Source organism: Symsagittifera roscoffensis, chromosome 9, assembly GCF_963678635.1.
Source record: "Symsagittifera roscoffensis chromosome 9, txSymRosc1.1, whole genome shotgun sequence".
Classification (NCBI taxonomy): domain Eukaryota; kingdom Metazoa; phylum Xenacoelomorpha; order Acoela; family Convolutidae; genus Symsagittifera; species Symsagittifera roscoffensis.
The window spans coordinates 44049213-44075412 of NC_087070.1; the positions used below are offsets into that span (position 1 = coordinate 44049213).

The 26200-nt window shown below is 34.3% G+C and overlaps 2 protein-coding genes across 2 annotated transcripts in view; one reads left to right on the forward strand and one right to left on the reverse strand.

Annotated features, from left to right (window-relative positions):
• Positions 1 to 9624, forward strand: part of LOC134854476 (uncharacterized) — a 30146-nt gene extending 20522 nt beyond the window's left edge. The window contains exons 4-8 of the mRNA XM_063870737.1: positions 1378 to 1713; positions 2120 to 2283; positions 4623 to 4820; positions 7445 to 7658; positions 8726 to 9624. Of these exons, the coding sequence (XP_063726807.1) occupies positions 1378 to 1713; positions 2120 to 2283; positions 4623 to 4820; positions 7445 to 7658; positions 8726 to 9075 (1262 nt within the window). The 3' untranslated portion in view covers positions 9076 to 9624. The remainder of the gene's footprint in view (positions 1 to 1377; positions 1714 to 2119; positions 2284 to 4622; positions 4821 to 7444; positions 7659 to 8725) is intronic.
• The window catches only part of LOC134854907 (mpv17-like protein), a 518847-nt gene that overhangs the window by 407770 nt on the left and 84877 nt on the right, over positions 1 to 26200 (reverse strand). The window lies entirely within an intron of this gene.

Consider the following 26200-nt stretch of genomic DNA (forward strand, 5'->3'; position numbering starts at 1 on the left):
CCATTTGAAATTGTTGAGTTTGCACATTCCAGGCTGAATTGTTTTTGTTGAGCGAAACTTTATTTTTACTACTCCAGTCCATTTTTTTGCGTCTATAAATCTCACGTGGTACCACTATTGCAGCCGAAATTGTTCAAGCTGTGGTAGATCGGAAGCTAGAGGTTACAAGAGATCTTGTCCGCGCACTCTATCATTGCCATGTCAGGTGATCGTATGCACGATCTGATGCACTCAAGGTGAACGCCCTGACACTACACTAGGTTCCTTTTTGACAAAGGCAAACTATATAGCGCTCTCTACAAACAAAAGTGTGTATGAACCAAAAACACGTAATTGAATTTAGATTTCAAATGGGTAATTTATTTTTATGGAAAAACAGCATGGAATTGAGCGGACCTCATGCAATTGTGGCGATCTGACTAAGAACTTTTGCATCGGATTTTGAGCCATTATATTTGATTTTTTTAGTCGATTTTGTAGTGTGTTAGTGTGACTATACTGTTTCCAACCTAACTCGCAAATCAAATTGCTCATTTGGTGGCACTTTTGCTATAATCACAAACTTTAGCATTGGAAATTTCATAGCACCTGTCATCTGCTTTAATTTGGCTAGTGTTAACGGTCGGTAAGTGTCCGTGACTGAGATGGAAAGGCGTGCGACTCTCAATCTTGAGGTCGCTGATTCAAATTCGTCGCACAGCAATTGCTTGTTACTAATTCGAGGCTTATTTCTGTTTTTTCTTATTTCACTTTATAGAGCTGCTTTTTGTCGTTTTCCCGCTAGTGTTTGCGAAGCGCAGTTTTGCTTCTGTGTTTGAAATTCGTTTTCATTATCGGAGATGTGTTCCAGCCATTATGATCATTTAACTTATCTGAACTAAAGAAACGCATATAGTGTCATCGGTGAATAGCTATTGTCACAAACACAACTCGGAATGCTATTCATGTTTTCAGAATGTTACATAATGAATGGTTTTAGAAGTGACCTCTGGGGCATCTCATATTTAATGAAATCTACGGCTGATTTTTTTACTTGGTTTTTCTACACCGTTTTTAGATTTGTTAGTTTTTATCACTTCATCAATTTTTAGCAGTAGTGATTAGCTCAAAAGCCATGCTGATGTGCTGTGTCAAGAGGCTTATATAGGTCGTGTTGATTTTTTAAGGAAACTCTAAAAATGCGCTTATGGTACAGAAGTGCATTCATACACATATATGCTATTCATATGTTGTTTAAGAAGACAAGTTACGCGTAAAAACTTCAAAAGTGGAAACAGCATTTAATCGAGCCTCTCCATCCTCTCCCTGATTTTATACTGAATGCAACATAGATGCTGATGGTGCATGGTGTAAATTCTAAATTTGCTGTGTTCGCAGGTCTGATGTCAGTTGAGCAATGTCGATCGATGCAAGCGAAGCGGAAAACGAAATCAGCCAGCCACTCTGGAGCATCAGTGGTGGGCTCAAGCTCATCATCACACCCCCAACATAATTTAGACGGCGGAGGAGCGGGAGGGAGAGGAATGGGTATTCCAACCGGGCTGTCTATGTTCGCCATGCACAATCCCACGCCAAACTCCTCTCAAATACCCACGACAGTCGATAGAGGGGCAGGTTTACAACCCCACCCTCTTTTTACGACATCACAAGATTCGATCGGAGGGTATGCGGCCACGGGCACGGGAGGCATGCAGAAGTTGCCGTCGTCAGCTAGTAAGTGATAATATCTCGGCGCATTTACTTATGCAAATGCTATCTTTATGTTGATGAACGAATGGTTTATAAAGGTTTGGATCGTGTGGTTTTTTGTTTGTTTTTCAGGAAAAAGGTTTGTTTCAATATCATTTTCTAAACAGAAGTCAAATTGTGCACTTTGATAAAAAAAAACATGCGAACAGTGCGAAAAATCGCCCGCTCTTTTTCTCGTATTGGCTTAATTCAATCAAAACATAGTAAAACTGTCTTGTAATTCAAAGATCTTTATGCGCATAAGCCCCGAAAAATTGTCATTTATTTTTTTGTTCATTCACACTTTCACATTGTTGGCTGTGTTAATAATTGCGATGAATTATCGGCGTGCTCTTTTTCGTTTCGCGAAGATGTTGTGTGCGGTGTGTAGGCGCAGGCGATGTGCCGGTGTTCAAGCTGCCGCCCCTGTACGACTGTGAGGCGGAGTTGACCCGGTGTGGACTGAGCGGATCGGAGGTGGAATTGGTGCTGAAACTAGTCAGAGACAGATGGTCAGTCGGCATGCCTGGACCAGAGAAGACCAACTTGTTACCAGTACGTGTATTACATGTCTCCCTTTTGCATCATCGACAAACTCCCCCACCCTCACCCTCTACCTCCCTCCGTCCCCTACGCGAGCGCACAAGATTTTTGCATGATAAGTTCAAATTTGGTGCAAATAAGCGCTTCACGGGGATATGTATGAGCAGGGGCGGATGTAGATGTAGGGGGGGGGGGGGGGGGGGGGGTGGTATTTATCCCCCCTACATCTTTGGTATTCCAAAAAATTCCCCTTTGGTATTTATTATCCATTATCGGTCGTCGAAACCTGAATTCTGGCGCCAATGTATACTAATTTTGAAGGGGAGCGTGCGCCGAAAAAACGCGAGTTTTTGGTCAACATTTTCCAAAAGTGCGCAAAAACGGCCTTTTTGACCCTTTGTTCGACTCGTTTTTTGAGGCGCAGTAAATTTTGTCTAAATAGGGTCGTTATAGTGTTCTGGGAGCGCTCGGAAAATCAATTTGGCCGACCAAAAGTAAATTGAAAATATGTCCCCCTCGAGAAAAATTTAGATCCGCCTCTGTGTATGAATGCCATATATGTTAAGAAATAGGTAATATCCCACTTGACACATTTGATTGCAAGAGAATCAATAGAGCAATTGTTTCATCGGAAGCTCTTGGTAGGAATTTGATCACTTAGCCAAAGCGTTCCTGTTTGGTACTTTTTTGCACAAGCAATCTCTTGTGTTCTTTAATATGGTCACTTTTTGCATCTAAAGTCGCTGATTTTTGTTGTTTCCACGTTCTGTTTTAATGCATTATATGCATATAAACCAACGCTGAAGTACATTCGATGCTTAGCATTTTAATACAAGCTATTGCAATTGTTATATAAACTGACAGAATTGATCAAAACGACAAAAGCAACTGTTTTATTTTGCTTCTGACCAAAATGAACTTGTTAAGTTGCTTTCTTAAGCAGTTTTAATACCCCCTGAGCGATATTATTTCCTGAGCTACAACTTAAAAGACATTCCACCTGCGATCATCTGTCATGAAGTTAAGGGGGTTGAAGACCAATTTGGGATATTTTTTGTAGTACAGTGGTATCTTTCGTTCCATTAGCAATATTTTTTCTTTGAAAATCGAACGTTTGAAATTTTTAAAGAAGTCAAATTAAAAAGTGATATTTGAAAAACTTGTTCATATTCAAATTTGTACAAGAGCTATCAGCGTATTTTATTACTACGAACCTTCTTTTTCCAACCTAACTCGCAAATATAAGTGTTAATTATAAGTGGAAAGTGTTCATTATTTGGTGGCACTTTTGCTATAATCACATTGGAAATTTCATAGCATCTGTTCTCTGCTTTGTTTGTGGCTAGTGCTTGTGATCGATTAAGCGTCAGTGGCCGAGTGGTTAGTGTGTGAGACTCATAATATCTATGTCGCAGATCGAATCCTAGTCGTATCCGATTTTTTTACTACTTTTTCTTATTGCACTGTATAGAGCTGATTTTTGTCGTGGTCGCGCTAGTGTTTGCGGAGCGCAGCCCAGCTTGTTTGTATTTTTTTGTACCTTAACCTTGATTGAAGAAAGTTTTATAGATGAGATGTATGTGTTACGAAACATAGGAAAAGTTATCTTGAAATAGATTTTTGCATGACTTTAATCTTGCGACCTATCAACTTTCGTGTTTCTTGGTTAAATACGTCCTGTCGTAGAGAAAATTGGAAGCTTGCCTAATTTTGTTCATGTTTAAGAGCCGATTAACGCAGATCAGACTCCTATATAGGTCGCGATGATTTTTTTTCAGAAAGTCTTAAAATTTATTCTGGCTTAAATTTATTGTTCTGGCTTAAGTGGTTTGATTTTTGATTTCTTTTTAGTTCAATTTATCCTTTGTTAGAAGCAAGGCAAACTCCACTATCGAACAGCGAAAGTTAAGAGATCATGAAAAACGTCATCGACTTCTAGTTTCGAAAATGGAATTTAATTTCCAGATTTTGAAAATGGAATTTAATTTCCAGAGGGAAATAATAAATTTACCTATTGATCCAGTTTTCTCAAATTGGATTAATTTTTATCGAAAAAGTGCCAATCATAAATTGTTTTAGAAATTCGGAGAGCGTTAAGGGCATCTATTTTTTCTTTGAAATTCGAAAGTTGAAGTTTTTTCAAGAAATTCAGTGTTTTTTACTTGCGCTCATTACTCTTTTCCAATCTTCTATTGGATATGTTTTAATACCTTTTACTTGAAAAAAATCAACAGATTTTGTGTTTGTTTACTGAAATGACCGTGGTTGGAGCGCTCTGGTCTACTTACTCAGCAATTTGTTTACTATATTTGTGTACGACATCTTTGTTTACTGTTGTTTTGTATTTTCAGCCATGGCCCGGCAGGACTGGAGACCCTGGACTGACATGTCTTCCGCAGGAGAGACAACGCCAGATGAAGTTCCAGCACATGACACACTTGACTCGCATCTGCATGGAGAGTGTGATCCAGCTGGCAAAGAGACTGCACAACTTCTCCCTGCTAGACCAGCAGCACCAGATCAGACTAGTCAAACCAGCATGCATCGAGGTGAGTGGAGTTCGTTGCAAAGTAGAAGTGGGTGCATTTTTTTTGGGGGGGGGGGGGGGGTAGGGTAAACTGTGACGCAACATTTTCTGCAAGTGTCGCCGATTTTTTTTACAGCCTAGGTATTTTAAGTGTGTTAAGGTTGCTGGTTGAAAGTGTATTAGATGTCTCAGCGATTACTTTGGATGACTGCTTTAATATATGAACCCTTGTCGTAAAGCCTAAATGTTTTTTTTTGTTATTTTTGAGACTATGTTGGCTAAAAGCATTTATTCGATGAAAAATCGGTCCAGATTTAGAGATGTTTTGTTCTTCAGGAAGAACCGCTGCCATGAGGTTGTTTGAAACCACCGTGTCTGATAATATTACTTTTTCTTTTGCTTCAAGCACCGGAAAATGATAATTGTGGACCAGATCGCAACTTTTTATGTTCGAGTTTTTGTTCCAGACGTTGATAGACACTAGATCATTTTCTCTTGTTAAAGCATATTACTTGACTGTTCGAAATTTTATAGTTTTGAACAAATTTATCGGACAACGTCTGAAATTCTTGAAAAATTTTTGGTGAATGACAAGAAGACGGGTCTGGGCTAGACAGAGAACTTAATAACGAGTCAAACAAACCAATTGAAGGCATTTTGGCGGTAAACAAATAATAGTTTCTTTTAGCTTGCCCTTAAATCGAACGAAATTAAGACTAACTGCTGTAACAAATTGTGATTCATTGTTCGGCTAATAAATTTCTAATTGTGTACCTTGATCCTGCTTTGTTTGCTTTACTGTCTCTCATAATCTATTATTTATTTAAATGCGAACTTCACTATCTCACCACGTTTAAGTTTTTTCAAAGTATTATTTTTGCATGTTTAACGAAAGAATTTTTTCACGTTTAAGCTATATCGTACATTGCAATGGTTAAGATTTTTCTTCGATTTTCCAGTTTGACGTCAGGATTATTTTATCAATTTTGAAATTAGCAAACTTGAATTTGGGAAGTTTCCCAAAATTTGATATTCTCAACCCTGTAGTTGGGTGGTGTCAGGGTACTCTCAGGGATTGCGGATCTTGCCTCCAAATCTCACTTCTCAAATCCTTGTAGTTTTCGACATATGACGTTTTTTATAATTTTTTCAAAAATTTCTCAAAATTTAGATTAAAAAATTTAGATAAAAAAAGTTGCAAATCTGTTGCAAATCTTGTGCTCAAATGCTCTTTGTTTCCGAGATATGACGCTTGCCTTTTTTTTAATTGCTCGAAGAACTTAGTTATAAATATTTTTTAAACTAAATTTGAAGTTCACATCTCTATATTGAGTCTTTCTTCAATTGCTCTTCCAGGAGTTGCTAATTTGGCCTCAAAAACTGACGGCACAAATCCTTGAAGTTTTCGAGATATGTTTTTTTGTGATTTTTTTTCAAAAAATTTCAGAAAACTTAATTTTTTTTTAATTTTAAAGCTCCCAACCCACCAATTGGACGTTGTCGAAGTACTCTCAGGGGTTGCAAATTTTGCCTTCAAATGTGATCGCTCAAATCTTTGTAGTTTCCCAGATATGATGTTTGTGATTTTTTTAAAAACTTTACAGAAAATTTATATCAAAATTTTTTTTTCAAAGTTTAAATTGCTAACATTGTAGTTGGGGGCTGTCAGAGCACTCTCAAGGGTTGCGAATCTTGCCTCCAAACGTGACTGCTCAAATCTTTGTGTTTTTGAGATATGACTTTTTTTATTGTTTTTTCAAAAAAAATTTACAGAAAACTTAAATTTAATTTTTTTTTGAAAATTGAAATTCCTAACCCTGTAGTTCGGGGCTGTCGGAGTACTCTCAGAGGTTGCGAATCTTGCCTATCAATATGACTGCTCAAGTTTTTTTGTTTTTGAGATATGATGTTTTTTATGGTTTTTTCAAAAAAAATCAGAAAGTTTGAAGTTTCTCAAAATTTGAAATTCCCAACGCTGTGGCTGGATTTTGTGAAAGTACTCTGAGAAGTTACAAATTTTGCATTCCAATGCGACTGCTCGTTTGCTTTTAGTTTCCGAGATGTGGCTTTTTTGAAGTCTTTTTAAAATGTTTCAAAGAATTTCACAGTTTTATGGTTTTTCAAAGTATAAAGGTTTACAAAATTTGAAATTACCATTCCTGTAATTGGGTGCTGTCAGAGTACACTCAAAGGATGCAGATCTTATTTCCAATATCAGTAGTTTTTTAATTTGTTAAAAACTCGAAGCACCGGAGGTGCGTTACACGCTAGTTCTCTAGTAAGTTCATTGTCTGGATCAGTTCCGCCTCCTTGACATTCACCATGATTTTGACCTTGAGACAGTGAAAGGGCGTTGAAATAGCAATCGAATTGTCAAAACCGCGTTGAACTCTCGAAAGATCAATGCAACAGGATTGCGCTTTTTTGGTGACGTCCAGGTTTTGCTTAAGCTCAAGACAACAATTGAATATTTCTTTTTTCATTCAACAACGGTCTGCAATGCCTGTAGAGATGTTTTGTTCTTCAGGAAGAATTGCTGCCATGAGGTTGTTTGAAACCTTCAAAAGTTGAAAAGGTTGTCCGATAAGTTTGTTAAAAGCTATTGCAACTCTCTAAATTAGAAATGGACTGTGTTGTGTGCTGTAGGTGCTGATGATAAACTCTGCGCAGTACTTCGACGTGGCCACCGACAGACTCCTGATGGCCACAGGCCATTGGACAACTCATGAGCAGATGGAGGACGGTCTGCTCAAGTATGGCTTCGGTACTCAGATGTGGCAGTTTGCGAGACAGCTCGCACTCATGAGTCTACACGACATAGAATTCGCTCTACTCACAGCTATTTGCATACTATCACCAGGCTTGTATATTAGCTCATGTTTTTAAGAGTAATGAACGTAGTGAGTACTCTTATATAGGTCTTGCTGATTTTTTGTTTGAAATTCAAAAGTTTCGAAATTCAAAAGTTGTAGGCTCTTGAAAAAACAAGTCAGTTTTTTTCCAGTTTCCTTGCGTTCAATACTTTTTTCCAACTGCTAGTTGGCTATGTTCTAAGATGTATATTTCCAAGGTAAGAAAAAGTTAAATTAAATCTAAATTTTTGAAAATCTGAATTAACCCTTCATCCCAGTTGCTTAGCGAACTACTTTCTAACCATATCCACTAATGTGCACAAGAGACCTCGAGTGGACTTCTATAGACCAAAAAAAACTTATAAATCCCAGTTGCCGAGAAAAATTTTAGGAAAAGTTTGCGGAGAGTCAGTAAGGAAAAAAGAATCAAAATATGGGTACAGAAAATTCTAACTTTGCTCCCTCCAGAATTTTGTCATTTTTAAAAGTCATTGAAAGTACTTCATATACGGACGCGATTGTATAGGTCGCGATGATTTTTTCTTTTTTCGTTTTTTTTTCAGGAAGTTTTAAAATTTGTTGTTCAGACTCAAATTTACTTTTTTTGCGGTTTGACTTTTGATTTCTTCTAAAGTTCACTTCATTCCATTGGTGAAAGGCAGGCAAACTCCACTATCTAACAGCAAATGTGTAAAAATCACTAAAAACGTGATCAACGTCTTATTTCGAAAATAGAATTTAATTATCAGATTGCTCATCGAAATAAAAAATTTTACCTATTAATCCAGTTTTCTCAAATTGGATTAATTTTATCAAAATAGTTGCGGTCATAAATTCAGAGAGCTGAAAGTTCATATTTTTTCAAAATTTTAAGATTAAGACTATTAATCCTCGGGGGAAAGGGCCAACACAAGAGCTGTGCAGCTCATCACGGCGAACCACTGTTGTGCCCCTGTTTAATTTGTAGTATTTTTTCAGTTTCTTTGCGTTTATTGACTCTTAACCAACTTTCTGTTGGTTATGTTTTAGAATGGTGATTTTGACAACAATTGGATATTAACTTAATTGTGTTTAGACCGAAACGGACTTTCGAATGAGTGTCAGCAGCAAGTGATGAAATCGCAGGAGCCATACCTGCACGCTCTGCAGCTATTCTGCCAATTGAACAGTGTGCCTAATGCAAACCGAATGCAAGACCTCCTCTCTAAGCTGGTCGGACTCAGATCTATAAGCTTCCAGCACCGCAAGTACCTCTTTGGCATTCAGCTCAATAAGTCGAACTGGGAGCCCTTGCCTCAATTGCTGGGCGAGATTTTCGACCACAATTCGAACACGAGTGACAATGGGACCAACCCTAATGAATTGAAAAAGGAAACAAGCACGAATGAACAAAAAGTAAACAGCGAAGAAGTTAAGCCGACGTAGTATTTGGCCGAAAAAGTAATTCGTTTGTTTTTTGACGATGAGTTTTTTGATAGCCAAAAACTGTTTTGAAGCGACTTGTTTCATTGAAAGTGTAAATTGTGTGAGCTCACAAAAAGCCCAGCAAATCTGAAATGCAGCTGTAGCTGTTAACTTGCGATTCCAAGCAAAAAAAAAACTGTTCTTTTTCTCTGATTGATGTTTTTCTAGACCAATTGGGTGACTAGCTCTTTTGTCTTGTAGAAAAAACAAAGAGTGCCAGTAAAATGTAAAATATTAAATGCTTTATAAAATTAATTTATATTATTGTAAATGAGATATGAAGTAAAAAAGAAAACATATAAAAGTATGTTTTATTTTTATTACGATGCAGTTTGAAGGTTTGGATCTGAAATCACTTATTTTCCACTGAATTATTATTTCGAAGATTTTTGATGCAAAAGGTGTTGTGCCTTTATTGATAACTAATCGACTGAAAGATATTTTCTCATCTCAAGTTCTCTCAACCCCACCCCAAGCTCCTCAAGTTCGGGAATGTTGAACTATTTTTTGATGTCGTTTTTGTCGCGGAATAGCATAGAAAACTCTACGATCTGATTGGTTGGATTATATAATTGAGCCAGTTTGCTGCTCAAATTAGCAGGTGCAATTTGATAACTTTTATTCTAGAGACATGGGGGGAAGGGGGTGGGAGACTATATTTATCCATATTGGATCCGGTAATTCTTCAAAGCGACCTTATACTTTTCCACTCGATGTTGTAACATTTCAACATGCTAGTTGATCTTCGTAGTCAATAGACAAGGAACTGAGAAAGATAGCTTTGGGTCTTAGCTATCATTCACATTTTGTGTCAGTAAACCCGAAAAATATATATATTATTTGAAATTGTTTAAAAGCGAAATGTGAATGTTCCAAAGCTGTATTTCTTATTAGTTGCTTATCTAATTCGCTGTCAGTCTAGTTTCGTTTGCGTCATATCAATTAGTATTTAACTTAAGAGTTCTGCTTGGTTGGGGTAAAGGACAAAAAATAATCGGGGCAAAGGACAATAACTCAATCTGCTGTAGATAATTATTGTGCCGATTAGAACTAAGCTGAAATGTTAGCTTGGTTGGGGTAAAGGACAAAAAATAATCGGGGCAAAGGACAATAACTCAATCTGCTGTAGATAATTATTGTGCCGATTAGAACTAAGCTGAAATGTGATATACCCTCCGAAAAATTCAACTAATGAAGTGAACAAATAGTTAAATTTATAAAGCTCATTCGTGGTATAAAGGAGAAACAGTATTTGGGGCAAAGGAAAACAACTCGATCTGCTTTGGTAGATATCTGTTACATTGATATTTATTGTACCAATTAGACCTGAGCTAAAAATACTCTCTGACAAACTCAACTATGAAATTTCAGATATTTGTTCCTTATCTGAAACAAAGGAAATCTAGTCGACTCAGAAACAATTTTGCACTGAATAATAAAAACGAATTCGGATGCGTATTTTTGACATTTTGAGAATCACGGTATTTAAAGTAAAGCACTTAATTTGGATAGTGCTACCAAACATTGCTTTGTTTGATTTTATTGGTGAAATGCAAATGGCGTCGGATATTGATATAAGAATAAAATGGCGTCAAGTGAAGAAATGGTCGACTAGACATCCTCAGTTTCGATTTTTTTCTCATATGAAAATGATGCATAATGTAGTCGCATTCATTGGAGGATGTTCACACGACAAAAGGGGCGATTGGCAGAAATTTTCTAACCAATCAAACATCCTTCAAGCTGTCCAAAAGTGACGGATTAAATGATAACTTAGTCGTTCGGTCCTTTTGTCACGAAGAATTTTCCAGCATTAATTTAAAGTCTACCTCGCGGAGCTTAAATGGCCCAAACTCCCCTACCTCACAGAAACCAACCCCTATCCCCAAAATTTATTTTATGCTTTCCTATCAAAACTAATTATTGGAAATTAAATTACGATTAGCTGAATAACCAGTTAAATGCTCAAAGAATAATATAGTTTGACTTTTGCCTGCAATGCTTAAAGTTATACCATTTAGTGCTTCATCTAAACCGACAAATCCCAATAATATTCTTTCAACTACCGGCTGTACACTATTATCGACTGGTATTATTGATAAATTTCAGTTTCGGTGAAAAAGTGGTTAGACTATTGGGCTATTGATTCGCGTAGAGCACACTGAAAAACTGAAAAGCGGTAGTTTTCAAGTTTAAATTTAGACGAGTAGAGCGTACAGGATGACTTCTGTTTTGTCACCTGCCATAGCCCGAAGTTTCTATGCTCATTAAAATTGAATATCCTTTTTTCTGTTGATGTTTTCACAGCTAAATACGCATTTTTAATGTCTATCTAAGTTCCTGTGTTGTTGTGTTGATATGTATAAAAACGGTATCTAGAGCGGTGCTTTTTACGACTATTTTAAATATTTTCGTCTTTCCCTAATTATGACCTGGCCTTCTGATTAAGTTGCTAAAATTTGGAGGATCATTTTTTGTTAAATGTTCTCTTTATACACTTTGAATCGCTATTTTCAATTTAACTATTCAATCCAATACTCTTTTTGTTGTCCTAGTTTCAAACTTTTTCTCTTTCCATGCTCCAAGCAGCAAAAACACAGCAATTGAATAAAAGACTTACAAACGGCTGCACAAATGTGAATTAGCCAAATGATATGAACAACTAAGAACCCAACTAATGAGACAAGGTTTCCGATTAAGTTACATCTAGATTTTTGTAAAGACATCAGCGGTTTTCCGTTAGAGCTCAACTGCTATTAAATTGTCGTCATAGAAAACACGGTTGTGACTGTGAGTACGAACCCGCCAAATCATTCTGACTTTTCCTAAAACGTTGAAATTTTATTTGCTAAATAGCTTCATACAAATCGCAATGATTGAATTTTCGGGTTGTCTATTTGAAAATTTCAAATGAAAGTGGGAGTTTGATGCTTTTATTGGAACCCATTCGATAAGCAAACTGGTTTTAGACTTTTTTCCGGCAAGAAAAAATTTTTTCCCGTAAAAAAATTCAAACATTCAACGCATCTGGTGTAGAGGTAACATCCATGCTTGAGTCCAGTCGGCCTGTAAGTATTCCGAATACCATTTCTGGAGTCCCAATGATGAAGGTGATATAGTTACAATCATTTTCCCGTATTTTTTTGCAAATTTTGCTTTGTCGATTCATCGGAACATAATTAGTATGCATGCGATTATTACGCTCGTGATTAGCACGCTTCATCAAATCCGAACAGTTTTTCATCTAACTGACTTATTTAGCAGAATCACTGAATCACTTCCCTAATCTTTACTTAATTTATATCGCAAAAAAACTTATTTCAAGCAAGGAATTGCGCATTAAAACTTTGGAAAGTTTTAACTTTGTCTTAGCTTAAATCGGCTCACAACAACTTTGAACGTTTCAACCAAGCTAAAGTACGACAAAATTTGAAATAATTTAGGTTGTTTTCGTAGCTTAAAAAGTTTTCCAAGCTTTGAGTAATTAGGTTAAGAAATGTTTGAAGTACTATGAACTGATTCGCGAGAAGTCTAAGTTCTTCAAGCAAGAAGTTGAGCAAAAACACTTCACAGTATTCCAGATTTTTCTTATCTTAAATCGAATCTTTAAAAAAAGTGGTTTTTGCAAGCAACCATTTAAGCAATAACACTAAAGTTCGAAAATATTTTCATTGCTTGAATTGACCCGAAAATTGATGGTTTTTGAGCAAAAGAACGAAGTAATTTCGAGATGATTTCACTTGCGAGAGCAAGTAACTTGTAATCGGGAACTAGACTTTTTCTCATAAATAATTTTTCTTACACTTTTTCTGCTCAGTTTCATTTGCTGCTCAAACTCAATTAAAAATGCCTTTCAGTTCTTTTGAGGTAGTAACTAACTTTTCGAAATAATTATTGAAAATTTTTTATTTTTTTTGGACTTGTTTTTGACTCAAAGTTTTATGCATTCAGCTTTTTCCAGTAGCTTTATTGGTCATATTTTTGCTTGTGTATATGAAGCGCAACTTCGCCCCTGTGCTAAAATATGTTTTAAGAAATTTTATGGGATGTGGCTTTTTCTATTACTATTTTTTTTCAAAAGCTTAAGAAATATTCATTTTTTTCAAAACAATTAATTTTTTTGTTGGAAAGAACACCAATTTCTTTGTGTGCCTGTTTATACGCCTAAAGTTTTTTTTTACCGTAGCCCATTTTTTACAGCCTTCGAAAAAGTATATGGGGGAAATTTTGGCCATTTTTTAAATTTATTTTTCATTTTCTCAAACAGTACCCTCCCAAACCTGAGATTTTGGGTTGAATGAATAGAATAGGTTGTGCGAAGCTTCCCTGTTTCAGCGGTTACGCCTCAATTTTTTCCACAGAAATTATGGCCCTTGGAAAAACGTAAAATTTTGATTTTTGACCGTTTCTCAAGCTGTTCGACTTTTCTGAAACAAAACCTCTCTAATCTCAGATTTTAGGTTTAATGGAGAGAATGATTTGCGGGATTTTGTATCAATAAAAAAAACTTTGAGCCATACTCGCTTGCATTAACGGCTATGCCCAAACGTTTTTCCACAAAATTTTTATGGCACTCGGAAAGGTCAAACATTTAATTTTTGAAAACGTTTTTTAAAATTTTTTGAATTTTCTCAAAAACTGCAATCCCAAACCTGAAATTTTGGGTTTATTTAAAAGAAAGAGTTCAGAGAAGCTCAATTGTATCAGCTGTTACGTCTAATTTTTTTAAAAAAAAATTATGAAACTGATATCAAGGGTTCTGATATCTGTCGAATCTGATATCGAGGGTTTAATCAAGGCATGAGGTTGTGGAAAGCTAAAAGCTCTTAAAGTGTGTAAAAAAATTTTCTGTCCTACGCAAATTTCAAATTCATGAAATAGTTTCACTCATAAATGGTTTTATAAGAGAAACAACTAACATTTTGGGTGAAACCAAGTTTTTTAAATTACCCATTTCATCCTGCATCAGCACTAAAAACTATGAAAATAATCAATTAGGTACATTAAGAGGGGCTTCTAGTACTATACCTGAAAATTATTCTGTAGTTTGTAAATTTACCAACTCTGATTTTGAATTATTGTATTTGTTCGTTTATCTTTAAATGGGATAGACTTATGCTATATCGACTTTGTTAACTTATGTCGCGTAGTTTCTGAGGCGAGTTTTTTGAGATATTTTTGCCTATTTCAGAAGGGATGGGTCGTAAAAAATTTGCCGCTCGGTCATTAATTCTCAATTCTTGCTGAGGCTGTTTATAAGCCTGGTCCAAGACAGAAGTAACCTTTGTTGTATAGTTTTCGACTTTTTCAAGTAATTTGTTCAGCCTACTTTTCAACAAAATGGCTTTTTCTTTTTTTTCTATCCAAAAACTTTTATTTCAACGGTTTAATTGTATTGCAAGTTTTGCAATGCTCAACTTCGCCTCTGTGTTCAACCTGTTTTCATAGCTTGAATCGATTGGCGAAAAGTTAACGGTCTTCAAGCAAGCTATTCAGCAATTACATTTTGAAACACGTCAAGTTATTTTCATAGCTCGAATCGACTTGCATATTTGTTCGACTACCAAGTTACTGAGCGAAAAAATTTTTGTCAAGCAGAAAATTAATCCTTAGAACATAGTGAATTCACAGCTTGAATTGATTGGTTTAAATTTTTTTTCAAGCAAACTATTAAACTAATAAACGTTAGAAACATTTTTTTTAAATTTTCATTCGTACCATTCAAGCTATTCAAGCGATATAGAAACTTTGAAGCCTCGTTCAATAGATTGAAACAGTTTTCCTAAAACGTTGAAATTTTATTTGCTAAATAGCTTCATACAAATCGCAATGATTGAATTTTCGGGTTGTCTATTTGAAAATTTCAAATGAAAGTGGGAGTTTGATGCTTTTATTGGAACCCATGCGATAAGCAAACTGGTTTTAGACTTTTTTCCGGCAAGAAAAAATTTTTTCCCGTAAAAAAATTCAAACATTCAACGCATCTGGTGTAGAGGTAACATCCATGCTTGAGTCCAGTCAGGGCCTGTAAGTATTCCGAATACCATTTCTGGAGTCCCAATGATGAAGGTGATATAGTTACAATTATTTTCCCGTATTTTTTTGCAAATTTTGCTTTGTCGATTCATCGGAACATAATTAGTATGCATGCGATTATTACGCTCGTGATTAGCACGCTTCATCAAATCCGAACAGTTTTTCATCTAACTGACTTATTTAGCAGAATCACTGAATCACTTCCCTAATCTTTACTTAATTTATATCGCAAAAAAAACTTATTTCAAGCAAGGAATTGCGCATTAAAACTTTGGAAAGTTTTAACTTTGTCTTAGCTTAAATCGGCTCACAACAACTTTGAACGTTTCAACCAAGCTAAAGTACGACAAAATTTGAAATAATTTAGGTTGTTTTCGTAGCTTAAAAAGTTTTCCAAGCTTTGAGTAATTAGGTTAAGAAATGTTTGAAGTACTATGAACTGATTCGCGAGAAGTCTAAGTTCTTCAAGCAAGAAGTTGAGCAAAAACACTTCACAGTATTCCAGATTTTTCTTATCTTAAATCGAATCTTTAAAAAAAGTGGTTTTTGCAAGCAACCATTTAAGCAATAACACTAAAGTTCGAAAATATTTTCATTGCTTGAATTGACCCGCAAATTGATGGTTTTTGAGCAAAAGAACGAAGTAATTTCGAGATGATTTCACTTGCGAGAGCAAGTAACTTGTAATCGGGAACTAGACTTTTTCTCATAAATAATTTTTCTTACACTTTTTCTGCTCAGTTTCATTTGCTGCTCAAACTCAATTAAAAATGCCTTTCAGTTCTTTTGAGGTAGTAACTAACTTTTCGAAATAATTATTGAAAATTTTTTTTTTTTTTTTTTTGGACTTGTTTTTGACTCAAAGTTTTATGCATTCAGCTTTTTCCAGTAGCTTTATTGGTCATATTTTTGCTTGTGTATATGAAGCGCAACTTCGCCCCTGTGCTAAAATATGTTTTAAGAAATTTTATGGGATGTGGCTTTTTCTATTACTATTTTTTTTCAAAAGCTTAAGAAATATTCATTTTTTTCAAAACAATTAATTTTTTTGTTGGAAAGAACACCAATTTCTTTGTGTGCCTGTTTATACGCCTAAAGTTTTTTTTTACCGTAGCCCATTTTTTACAGCCTTCGAACAAGTATGTGGGGGAAATTTTGGCCATTTTTTAAATTTATTTTTCATTTTCTCAAACAGTACCCTCCCAAACCTGAGATTTTGGGTTGAATGAATAGAATAGGTTGTGCGAAGCTTCCCTGTTTCAGCGGTTACGCCTCAATTTTTTCCACAGAAATTATGGCCCTTGGAAAAACGTAAAATTTTGATTTTTGACCGTTTCTCAAGCTGTTCGACTTTTCTGAAACAAAACCTCTCTAATCTCAGATTTTAGGTTTAATGGAGAGAATGATTTGCGGGATTTTGTATCAATAAAAAAAACTTTGAGCCATACTCGCTTGCATTAACGGCTATGCCCAAACGTTTTTCCACAAAATTTTTATGGCACTCGGAAAGGTCAAACATTTAATTTTTGAAAACGTTTTTTAAAATTTTTTGAATTTTCTCAAAAACTGCAATCCCAAACCTGAAATTTTGGGTTTATTTAAAAGAAAGAGTTCAGAGAAGCTCAATTGTATCAGCTGTTACGTCTAATTTTTTTAAAAAAAATTATGAAACTGATATCAAGGGTTCTGATATCTGTCGAATCTGATATCGAGGGTTTAATCAAGGCATGAGGTTGTGGAAAGCTAAAAGCTCTTAAAGTGTGTAAAAAAATTTTCTGTCCTACGCAAATTTCAAATTCATGAAATAGTTTCACTCATAAATGGTTTTATAAGAGAAACAACTAACATTTTGGGTGAAACCAAGTTTTTTAAATTACCCATTTCATCCTGCATCAGCACTAAAAACTATGAAAATAATCAATTAGGTACATTAAGAGGGGCTTCTAGTACTATACCTGAAAATTATTCTGTAGTTTGTAAATTTACCAACTCTGATTTTGAATTATTGTATTTGTTCGTTTATCTTTAAATGGGATAGACTTATGCTATATCGACTTTGTTAACTTATGTCGCGTAGTTTCTGAGGCGAGTTTTTTGAGATATTTTTGCCTATTTCAGAAGGGATGGGTCGTAAAAAATTTGCCGCTCGGTCATTAATTCTCAATTCTTGCTGAGGCTGTTTATAAGCCTGGTCCAAGACAGAAGTAACCTTTGTTGTATAGTTTTCGACTTTTTCAAGTAATTTGTTCAGCCTACTTTTCAACAAAATGGCTTTTTCTTTTTTTTCTATCCAAAAACTTTTATTTCAACGGTTTAATTGTAATGCAAGTTTTGCAATGCTCAACTTCGCCTCTGTGTTCAACCTGTTTTCATAGCTTGAATCGATTGGCGAAAAGTTAACGGTCTTCAAGCAAGCTATTCAGCAATTACATTTTGAAACACGTCAAGTTATTTTCATAGCTCGAATCGACTTGCATATTTGTTCGACTACCAAGTTACTGAGCGAAAAAATTTTTGTCAAGCAGAAAATTAATCCTTAGAACATAGTGAATTCACAGCTTGAATTGATTGGTTTAAATTTTTTTTCAAGCAAACTATTAAACTAATAAACGTTAGAAACATTTTTTTTAAATTTTCATTCGTACCATTCAAGCTATTCAAGCGATATAGAAACTTTGAAGCCTCGTTCAATAGATTGAAACAGTTTTCCTAAAACGTTGAAATTTTATTTGCTAAATAGCTTCATACAAATCGCAATGATTGAATTTTCGGGTTGTCTATTTGAAAATTTCAAATGAAAGTGGGAGTTTGATGCTTTTATTGGAACCCATGCGATAAGCAAACTGGTTTTAGACTTTTTTCCGGCAAGAAAAAATTTTTTCCCGTAAAAAAATCAAACATTCAACGCATCTGGTGTAGAGGTAACATCCATGCTTGAGTCCAGTCAGGGCCTGTAAGTATTCCGAATACCATTTCTGGAGTCCCAATGATGAAGGTGATATAGTTACAATTATTTTCCCGTATTTTTTTGCAAATTTTGCTTTGTCGATTCATCGGAACATAATTAGTATGCATGCGATTATTACGCTCGTGATTAGCACGCTTCATCAAATCCGAACAGTTTTTCATCTAACTGACTTATTTAGCAGAATCACTGAATCACTTCCCTAATCTTTACTTAATTTATATCGCAAAAAAAAAACTTATTTCAAGCAAGGAATTGCGCATTAAAACTTTGGAAAGTTTTAACTTTGTCTTAGCTTAAATCGGCTCACAACAACTTTGAACGTTTCAACCAAGCTAAAGTACGACAAAATTTGAAATAATTTAGGTTGTTTTCGTAGCTTAAAAAGTTTTCCAAGCTTTGAGTAATTAGGTTAAGAAATGTTTGAAGTACTATGAACTGATTCGCGAGAAGTCTAAGTTCTTCAAGCAAGAAGTTGAGCAAAAACACTTCACAGTATTCCAGATTTTTCTTATCTTAAATCGAATCTTTAAAAAAAGTGGTTTTTGCAAGCAACCATTTAAGCAATAACACTAAAGTTCGAAAATATTTTCATTGCTTGAATTGACCCGCAAATTGATGGTTTTTGAGCAAAAGAACGAAGTAATTTCGAGATGATTTCAATTGCGAGAGCAAGTAACTTGTAATCGGGAACTAGACTTTTTCTCATAAATAATTTTTCTTACACTTTTTCTGCTCAGTTTCATTTGCTGCTCAAACTCAATTAAAAATGCCTTTCAGTTCTTTTGAGGTAGTAACTAACTTTTCGAAATAATTATTGAAAATTTTTTATTTTTTTTGGACTTGTTTTTGACTCAAAGTTTTATGCATTCAGCTTTTTCCAGTAGCTTTATTGGTCATATTTTTGCTTGTGTATATGAAGCGCAACTTCGCCCCTGTGCTAAAATATGTTTTAAGAAATTTTATGGGATGTGGCTTTTTCTATTACTATTTTTTTTCAAAAGCTTAAGAAATATTCATTTTTTTCAAAACAATTAATTTTTTTGTTGGAAAGAACACCAATTTCTTTGTGTGCCTGTTTATACGCCTAAAGTTTTTTTTTACCGTAGCCCATTTTTTACAGCCTTCGAAAAAGTATGTGGGGGAAATTTTGGCCATTTTTTAAATTTATTTTTCATTTTCTCAAACAGTACCCTCCCAAACCTGAGATTTTGGGTTGAATGAATAGAATAGGTTGTGCGAAGCTTCCCTGTTTCAGCGGTTACGCCTCAATTTTTTCCACAGAAATTATGGCCCTTGGAAAAACGTAAAATTTTGATTTTTGACCGTTTCTCAAGCTGTTCGACTTTTCTGAAACAAAACCTCTCTAATCTCAGATTTTAGGTTTAATGGAGAGAATGATTTGCGGGATTTTGTATCAATAAAAAAAACTTTGAGCCATACTCGCTTGCATTAACGGCTATGCCCAAACGTTTTTCCACAAAATTTTTATGGCACTCGGAAAGGTCAAACATTTAATTTTTGAAAACGTTTTTTAAAATTTTTTGAATTTTCTCAAAAACTGCAATCCCAAACCTGAAATTTTGGGTTTATTTAAAAGAAAGAGTTCAGAGAAGCTCAATTGTATCAGCTGTTACGTCTAATTTTTTAAAAAAAAAATTATGAAACTGATATCAAGGGTTCTGATATCTGTCGAATCTGATATCGAGGGTTTAATCAAGGCATGAGGTTGTGGAAAGCTAAAAGCTCTTAAAGTGTGTAAAAAAATTTTCTGTCCTACGCAAATTTCAAATTCATGAAATAGTTTCACTCATAAATGGTTTTATAAGAGAAACAACTAACATTTTGGGTGAAACCAAGTTTTTTAAATTACCCATTTCATCCTGCATCAGCACTAAAAACTATGAAAATAATCAATTAGGTACATTAAGAGGGGCTTCTAGTACTATACCTGAAAATTATTCTGTAGTTTGTAAATTTACCAACTCTGATTTTGAATTATTGTATTTGTTCGTTTATCTTTAAATGGGATAGACTTATGCTATATCGACTTTGTTAACTTATGTCGCGTAGTTTCTGAGGCGAGTTTTTTGAGATATTTTTGCCTATTTCAGAAGGGATGGGTCGTAAAAAATTTGCCGCTCGGTCATTAATTCTCAATTCTTGCTGAGGCTGTTTATAAGCCTGGTCCAAGACAGAAGTAACCTTTGTTGTATAGTTTTCGACTTTTTCAAGTAATTTGTTCAGCCTACTTTTCAACAAAATGGCTTTTTCTTTTTTTTCTATCCAAAAACTTTTATTTCAACGGTTTAATTGTATTGCAAGTTTTGCAATGCTCAACTTCGCCTCTGTGTTCAACCTGTTTTCATAGCTTGAATCGATTGGCGAAAAGTTAACGGTCTTCAAGCAAGCTATTCAGCAATTACATTTTGAAACACGTCAAGTTATTTTCATAGCTCGAATCGACTTGCATATTTGTTCGACTACCAAGTTACTGAGCGAAAAAATTTTTGTCAAGCAGAAAATTAATCCTTAGAACATAGTGAATTCACAGCTTGAATTGATTGGTTTAAATTTTTTTTCAAGCAAACTATTAAACTAATAAACGTTAGAAACATTTTTTTTAAATTTTCATTCGTACCATTCAAGCTATTCAAGCGATATAGAAACTTTGAACCCTCGTTCAATAGATTGAAACAGTTTTCCTAAAACGTTGAAATTTTATTTGCTAAATAGCTTCATACAAATCGCAATGATTGAATTTTCGGGTTGTCTACTTGAAAATTTCAAATGAAAGTGGGAGTTTGATGCTTTTATTGGAACCCATGCGATAAGCAAACTGGTTTTAGACTTTTTTCCGGCAAGAAAAAATTTTTTCCCGTAAAAAAATTCAAACATTCAACGCATCTGGTGTAGAGGTAACATCCATGCTTGAGTCCAGTCAGGGCCTGTAAGTATTCCGAATACCATTTCTGGAGTCCCAATGATGAAGGTGATATAGTTACAATTATTTTCCCGTATTTTTTTGCAAATTTTGCTTTGTCGATTCATCGGAACATAATTAGTATGCATGCGATTATTACGCTCGTGATTAGCACGCTTCATCAAATCCGAACAGTTTTTCATCTAACTGACTTATTTAGCAGAATCACTGAATCATTTCCCTAATCTCTACTTAATTTATATCGCAAAAAAAACTTATTTCAAGCAAGGAATTGCGCATTAAAACTTTGGAAAGTTTTAACTTTGTCTTAGCTTAAATCGGCTCACAACAACTTTGAACGTTTCAACCAAGCTAAAGTACGACAAAATTTGAAATAATTTAGGTTGTTTTCATAGCTTAAAAGGTTTTCCAAGCTTTGAGTAATTAGGTTAAGAAATGTTTGAAGTACTATGAACTGATTCGCGAGAAGTCTAAGTTCTTCAAGCAAGAAGCAAGAAGTTGAGCAAAAACACTTCACAGTATTCCAGATTTTTCTTATCTTAAATCGAATCTTTAAAAAAAGTGGTTTTTGCAAGCAACCATTTAAGCAATAACACTAAAGTTCGAAAATATTTTCATTGCTTGAATTGACCCGCAAATTGATGGTTTTTGAGCAAAAGAACGAAGTAATTTCGAGATGATTTCACTTGCGAGAGCAAGTAACTTGTAATCCGGAACTAGACTTTTTCTCATAAATAATTTTTCTTACACTTTTTCTGCTCAGTTTCATTTGCTGCTCAAACTCAATTAAAAATGCCTTTCAGTTCTTTTGAGGTAGTAACTAACTTTTCGAATTAATTTTTGAAAAATTTTAATTTTTTTTTGGACTTGTTTTTGACTCAAAGTTTTATGCATTCAGTTTTTTCCAGTAGCTTTATTGGTCATATTTTTGTTTGTGTATATGGAGCGCAACTTCGCCTCTGTGCTAAAAATATGTTTTAAGAAATTTTATGGGATGTGGCTTTTTCTATTACTATTTTTTTTCAAAAGCTTAAGAAATATTCATTTTTTTCGAAACAATTAATTTTTTTGTTGGAAAGAACACCAATTTCTTTGTGTGCCTGTTTATACGCCTAAAGTTGTTTTTTACCGTAGCCCATTTTTTACAGCTTTCGAAAAAGTATGTGGGGAAATTTTGACCATTTTTTAAATTTATTTTTCATTTTCTCAAACAGTACCCTCCCAAACTTGAGATTTTGGGTTGAATGAATAGAATAGGTTGTGCGAAGCTCCCCTGTTTCAGCGGTTACGCCTCAATAATTTCCACAGAAATTATGGCCCTTGGAAAAACGTAAAATTTTGATTTTTGACCGTTTCTCAAGCTGTTCGACTTTTCTGAAACAAAACCTCTCTAATCTCAGATTTTAGGTTTAATGGAGAGAAGGATTTGCGGGGTTTTGTATCAATAAAAAAAAATTTTGAGCCATACTCGCTTGCATTAACGGCTATGCCTAAACGTTTTTCCACAAAATTGTTATGGCACTCGGAAAGGTCAAACATTTAATTTTTGAAAACGTTTCTTTAAATTTTTTGAATTTTCTCAAAAACTGCAATCCCAAACCTGAAATTTTGGGTTTATTTAAAAGAAAGAGTTCAGAGAAGCTCAATTGTATCAGCTGTTACGTCTAATTTTTTTTTTTAAAAATTATGAAACTGATATCAAGGGTTCTGATATCTGTCGAATCTGATATCGAGGGTTTAATCAAGGCATGAGGTTGTGGAAAGCTAAAAGCTCTTAAAGTGTGTAAAAAAATTTTCTGTCCTACGCAAATTTCAAATTCATGAAATAGTTTCACTCATAAATGGTTTTATAAGAGAAACAACTAACATTTTGGGTGAAACCAAGTTTTTTAAATTACCCATTTCATCCTGCATCAGCACTAAAAACTATGAAAATAATCAATTAGGTACATTAAGAGGGGCTTCTAGTACTATACCTGAAAATTATTCTGTAGTTTGTAAATTTACCAACTCTGATTTTGAATTATTGTATTTGTTCGTTTATCTTTAAATGGGATAGACTTATGCTATATCGACTTTGTTAACTTATGTCGCGTAGTTTCTGAGGCGAGTTTTTTGAGATATTTTTGCCTATTTCAGAAGGGATGGGTCGTAAAAAATTTGCCGCTCGGTCATTAATTCTCAATTCTTGCTGAGGCTGTTTATAAGCCTGGTCCAAGACAGAAGTAACCTTTGTTGTATAGTTTTCGACTTTTTCAAGTAATTTGTTCAGCCTACTTTTCAACAAAATGGCTTTTTCTTTTTTTTTCTATCCAAAAACTTTTATTTCAACGGTTTAATTGTATTGCAAGTTTTGCAATGCTCAACTTCGCCTCTGTGTTCAACCTGTTTTCATAGCTTGAATCGATTGGCGAAAAGTTAACGGTCTTCAAGCAAGCTATTCAGCAATTACATTTTGAAACACGTCAAGTTATTTTCATAGCTCGAATCGACTTGCATATTTGTTCGACTACCAAGTTACTGAGCGAAAAAATTTTTGTCAAGCAGAAAATTAATCCTTAGAACATAGTGAATTCACAGCTTGAATTGATTGGTTTAAATTTTTTTTTAAAGCAAACTATTAAACTAATAAACGTTAGAAACATTTTTTAAAAATTTTCATTCGTACCATTCAAGCTATTCAAGCGATATAGAAACTTTGAAGCCTCGTTCAATAGATTGAAACAGTTCGCAAAAAAGTTAGTTTTTAAGCAAGCTGTTGAAGTCATCAACCATTATTGCGGTTCAAAATTGGTACCTCAAATGCACAACAGGGATCCTGGGAAAAAATTTTAGTTTAAAAATTGTTCAGATTCCCCACAAGCCAAATCTATTGTTTCGCTGCGTGTTTGGGGAATCCGATATCACATACAAAAAACTTGAGGTGGGGAGTCCAGAAAAATCTATGAGAAAATCTTAATCCCATAAAAATATGGTGAAGAATCACTGACCTGGTATTCATCGGCGAGTTCCTCTTTTGGGTTGCCGTGGAATCCACAGTCAAAATTTTACATGAGCAGAAGGTTTCAAATTATTAATTTTAATCGTTCTCTGTTAGACTTAGATTGTACTAGTTTTTCTTTACTCTCTTTCTGGTGTCATAATTCAATGAAACTTGGCATTGTGAACAAACTAGCATTAGTGAACAAATTTATAATTATTGTCCTACTTCGTAACCTTAGGTTTTTATCCAGAAACACACATGTAAAATACTTAAGAACAAAAAACTTGAAATTAGGGGACATAGTGGTAAAAGGACATAAATTTGATATATAGAATCACGAAAATTCGCAATTCAAAAGCACAGATACATTATCTTTTTTGATATACAATATGCTCAACAGAAACCCATCGATTTACTTCAATGATGAAGCCTAGATAAAAATGACTAAGTATATTGGTTTCATTTTTTTCGGGACATTTTTTGAGAGCAAAGTTTAAAATTTTAAAAATTTTACGAGGACTTTTTTCATCAATTATGTTCACAGCAAAATCGTTTCTAAACATAACCAACATACTTTTTTTGCTTGCGATAAGCAAGTGTTATCAACCTGGAATATATAAATCCGTGATTTAATCCGTGTTAGAAATCGTTCCAAATTGGTTGAAAGAAGCTTATTTGCCACAATTGATTTGTTTCTAGGAGCGAAATCTATCACTTCGTACTTTGTATGGCATGTGTGGGGATAATTTGTACAAAAAATTCCAAATTAAAAAGATTCATTTTTTATATTAAATTTTTCATGTTATTACTCCTCCATAGACCTTAAAAGGCAGTCGGAACGTTAAATTATTTTTTAAAGCAAACTATTAAACTAATAAGTGTTAGAAACATTTTTTTAAAATTTTCTTTCGTACCATTCAAGCTATTCAAGCGATATAGAAACTTTGAAGCCTCGTTCAATAGATTGAAACAGTTCGCAAAAAAGTTAATTTTTAAGCAAACTGTTGAAGTCATCAACCATTATTGCGGTTCAAAATTGGTACCTCAAATGCACAACAGGGATCCTGGGAAAAAATTTTAGTTTAAAAATTGTTAAGATTCCCCACAAGCCAAATCTATTGTTTCGCTGCGTGTTTGGGGAATCCGATATCACATACCAAAAACTTGAGGTGGGGAGTCCAGAAAAATCTATGAGAAAATCTTAATCCCATAATAATATGGAAGAATCACTGACCTGGTATTCATCGGCGAGTTCCTCTTTTGGGTTGCCGTGGAATCCACAGTCAAAATTTTACATGAGCAGAACGTTTCAAATTATTAATTTTAATCGTTCTCTGTTAGACTTAGATTGTACTAGTTTTTCTTTACTCTCTTTCTGGTGTCATAATCCAATGAAACTTGGCATTGTGAACAAACTAGCATTAGTGAACAAATTTATAATTATTGTCCTACTTCGTAACCTTAGGTTTTTATCCAGAAACACACATGTAAAATACTTAAGAACAAAAAACTTGAAATTAGGGGACATAGTGGTAATAGGACATAAATTTAATATATAGAATCACGAAAATTCGCAATTCAAAAGCACAGATACATTATCCTTTTTGATATACAATATGCTCAACAGAAACCCATCGATTTACTTCAATGATGAAGACTAGATAAAAATGACTAAGTATATTGGTTTCATTTTTTTCGGGACATTTTTTGAGAGCAAAGTTTAAAATTTTAAAAATTTTACGAGGACTTTTTTCATCAATTATGTTCATGGCAATATCGTTTCTAAACATAACCAACATACTTTTTTTGCTTGCGATAAGCAAGTGTTATCAACCTGGAATATATAAATCCGTGATTTAATCCGTGTTAGAAATCGTTCCAAATTGGTTGAAAGAAGCTTATTTGCCACAATTGATTTGTTTCTAGGAGCGAAATCTATCACTTCGTACTTTGTATGGCATGTGTGGGGATAATTTGTACAAAAAATTCCAAATTAAAAAGATTCATTTTTCATTTTAAATTTTTCATGTTATTACTCCTCCATAGACCTTAAAAGGCAGTCGGAACGTTAAATTATTTTTTAAAGCAAACTATTAAACTAATAAACGTTAGAAACATTTTTTTAAAATTTTCTTTCGTACCATTCAAGCTATTCAAG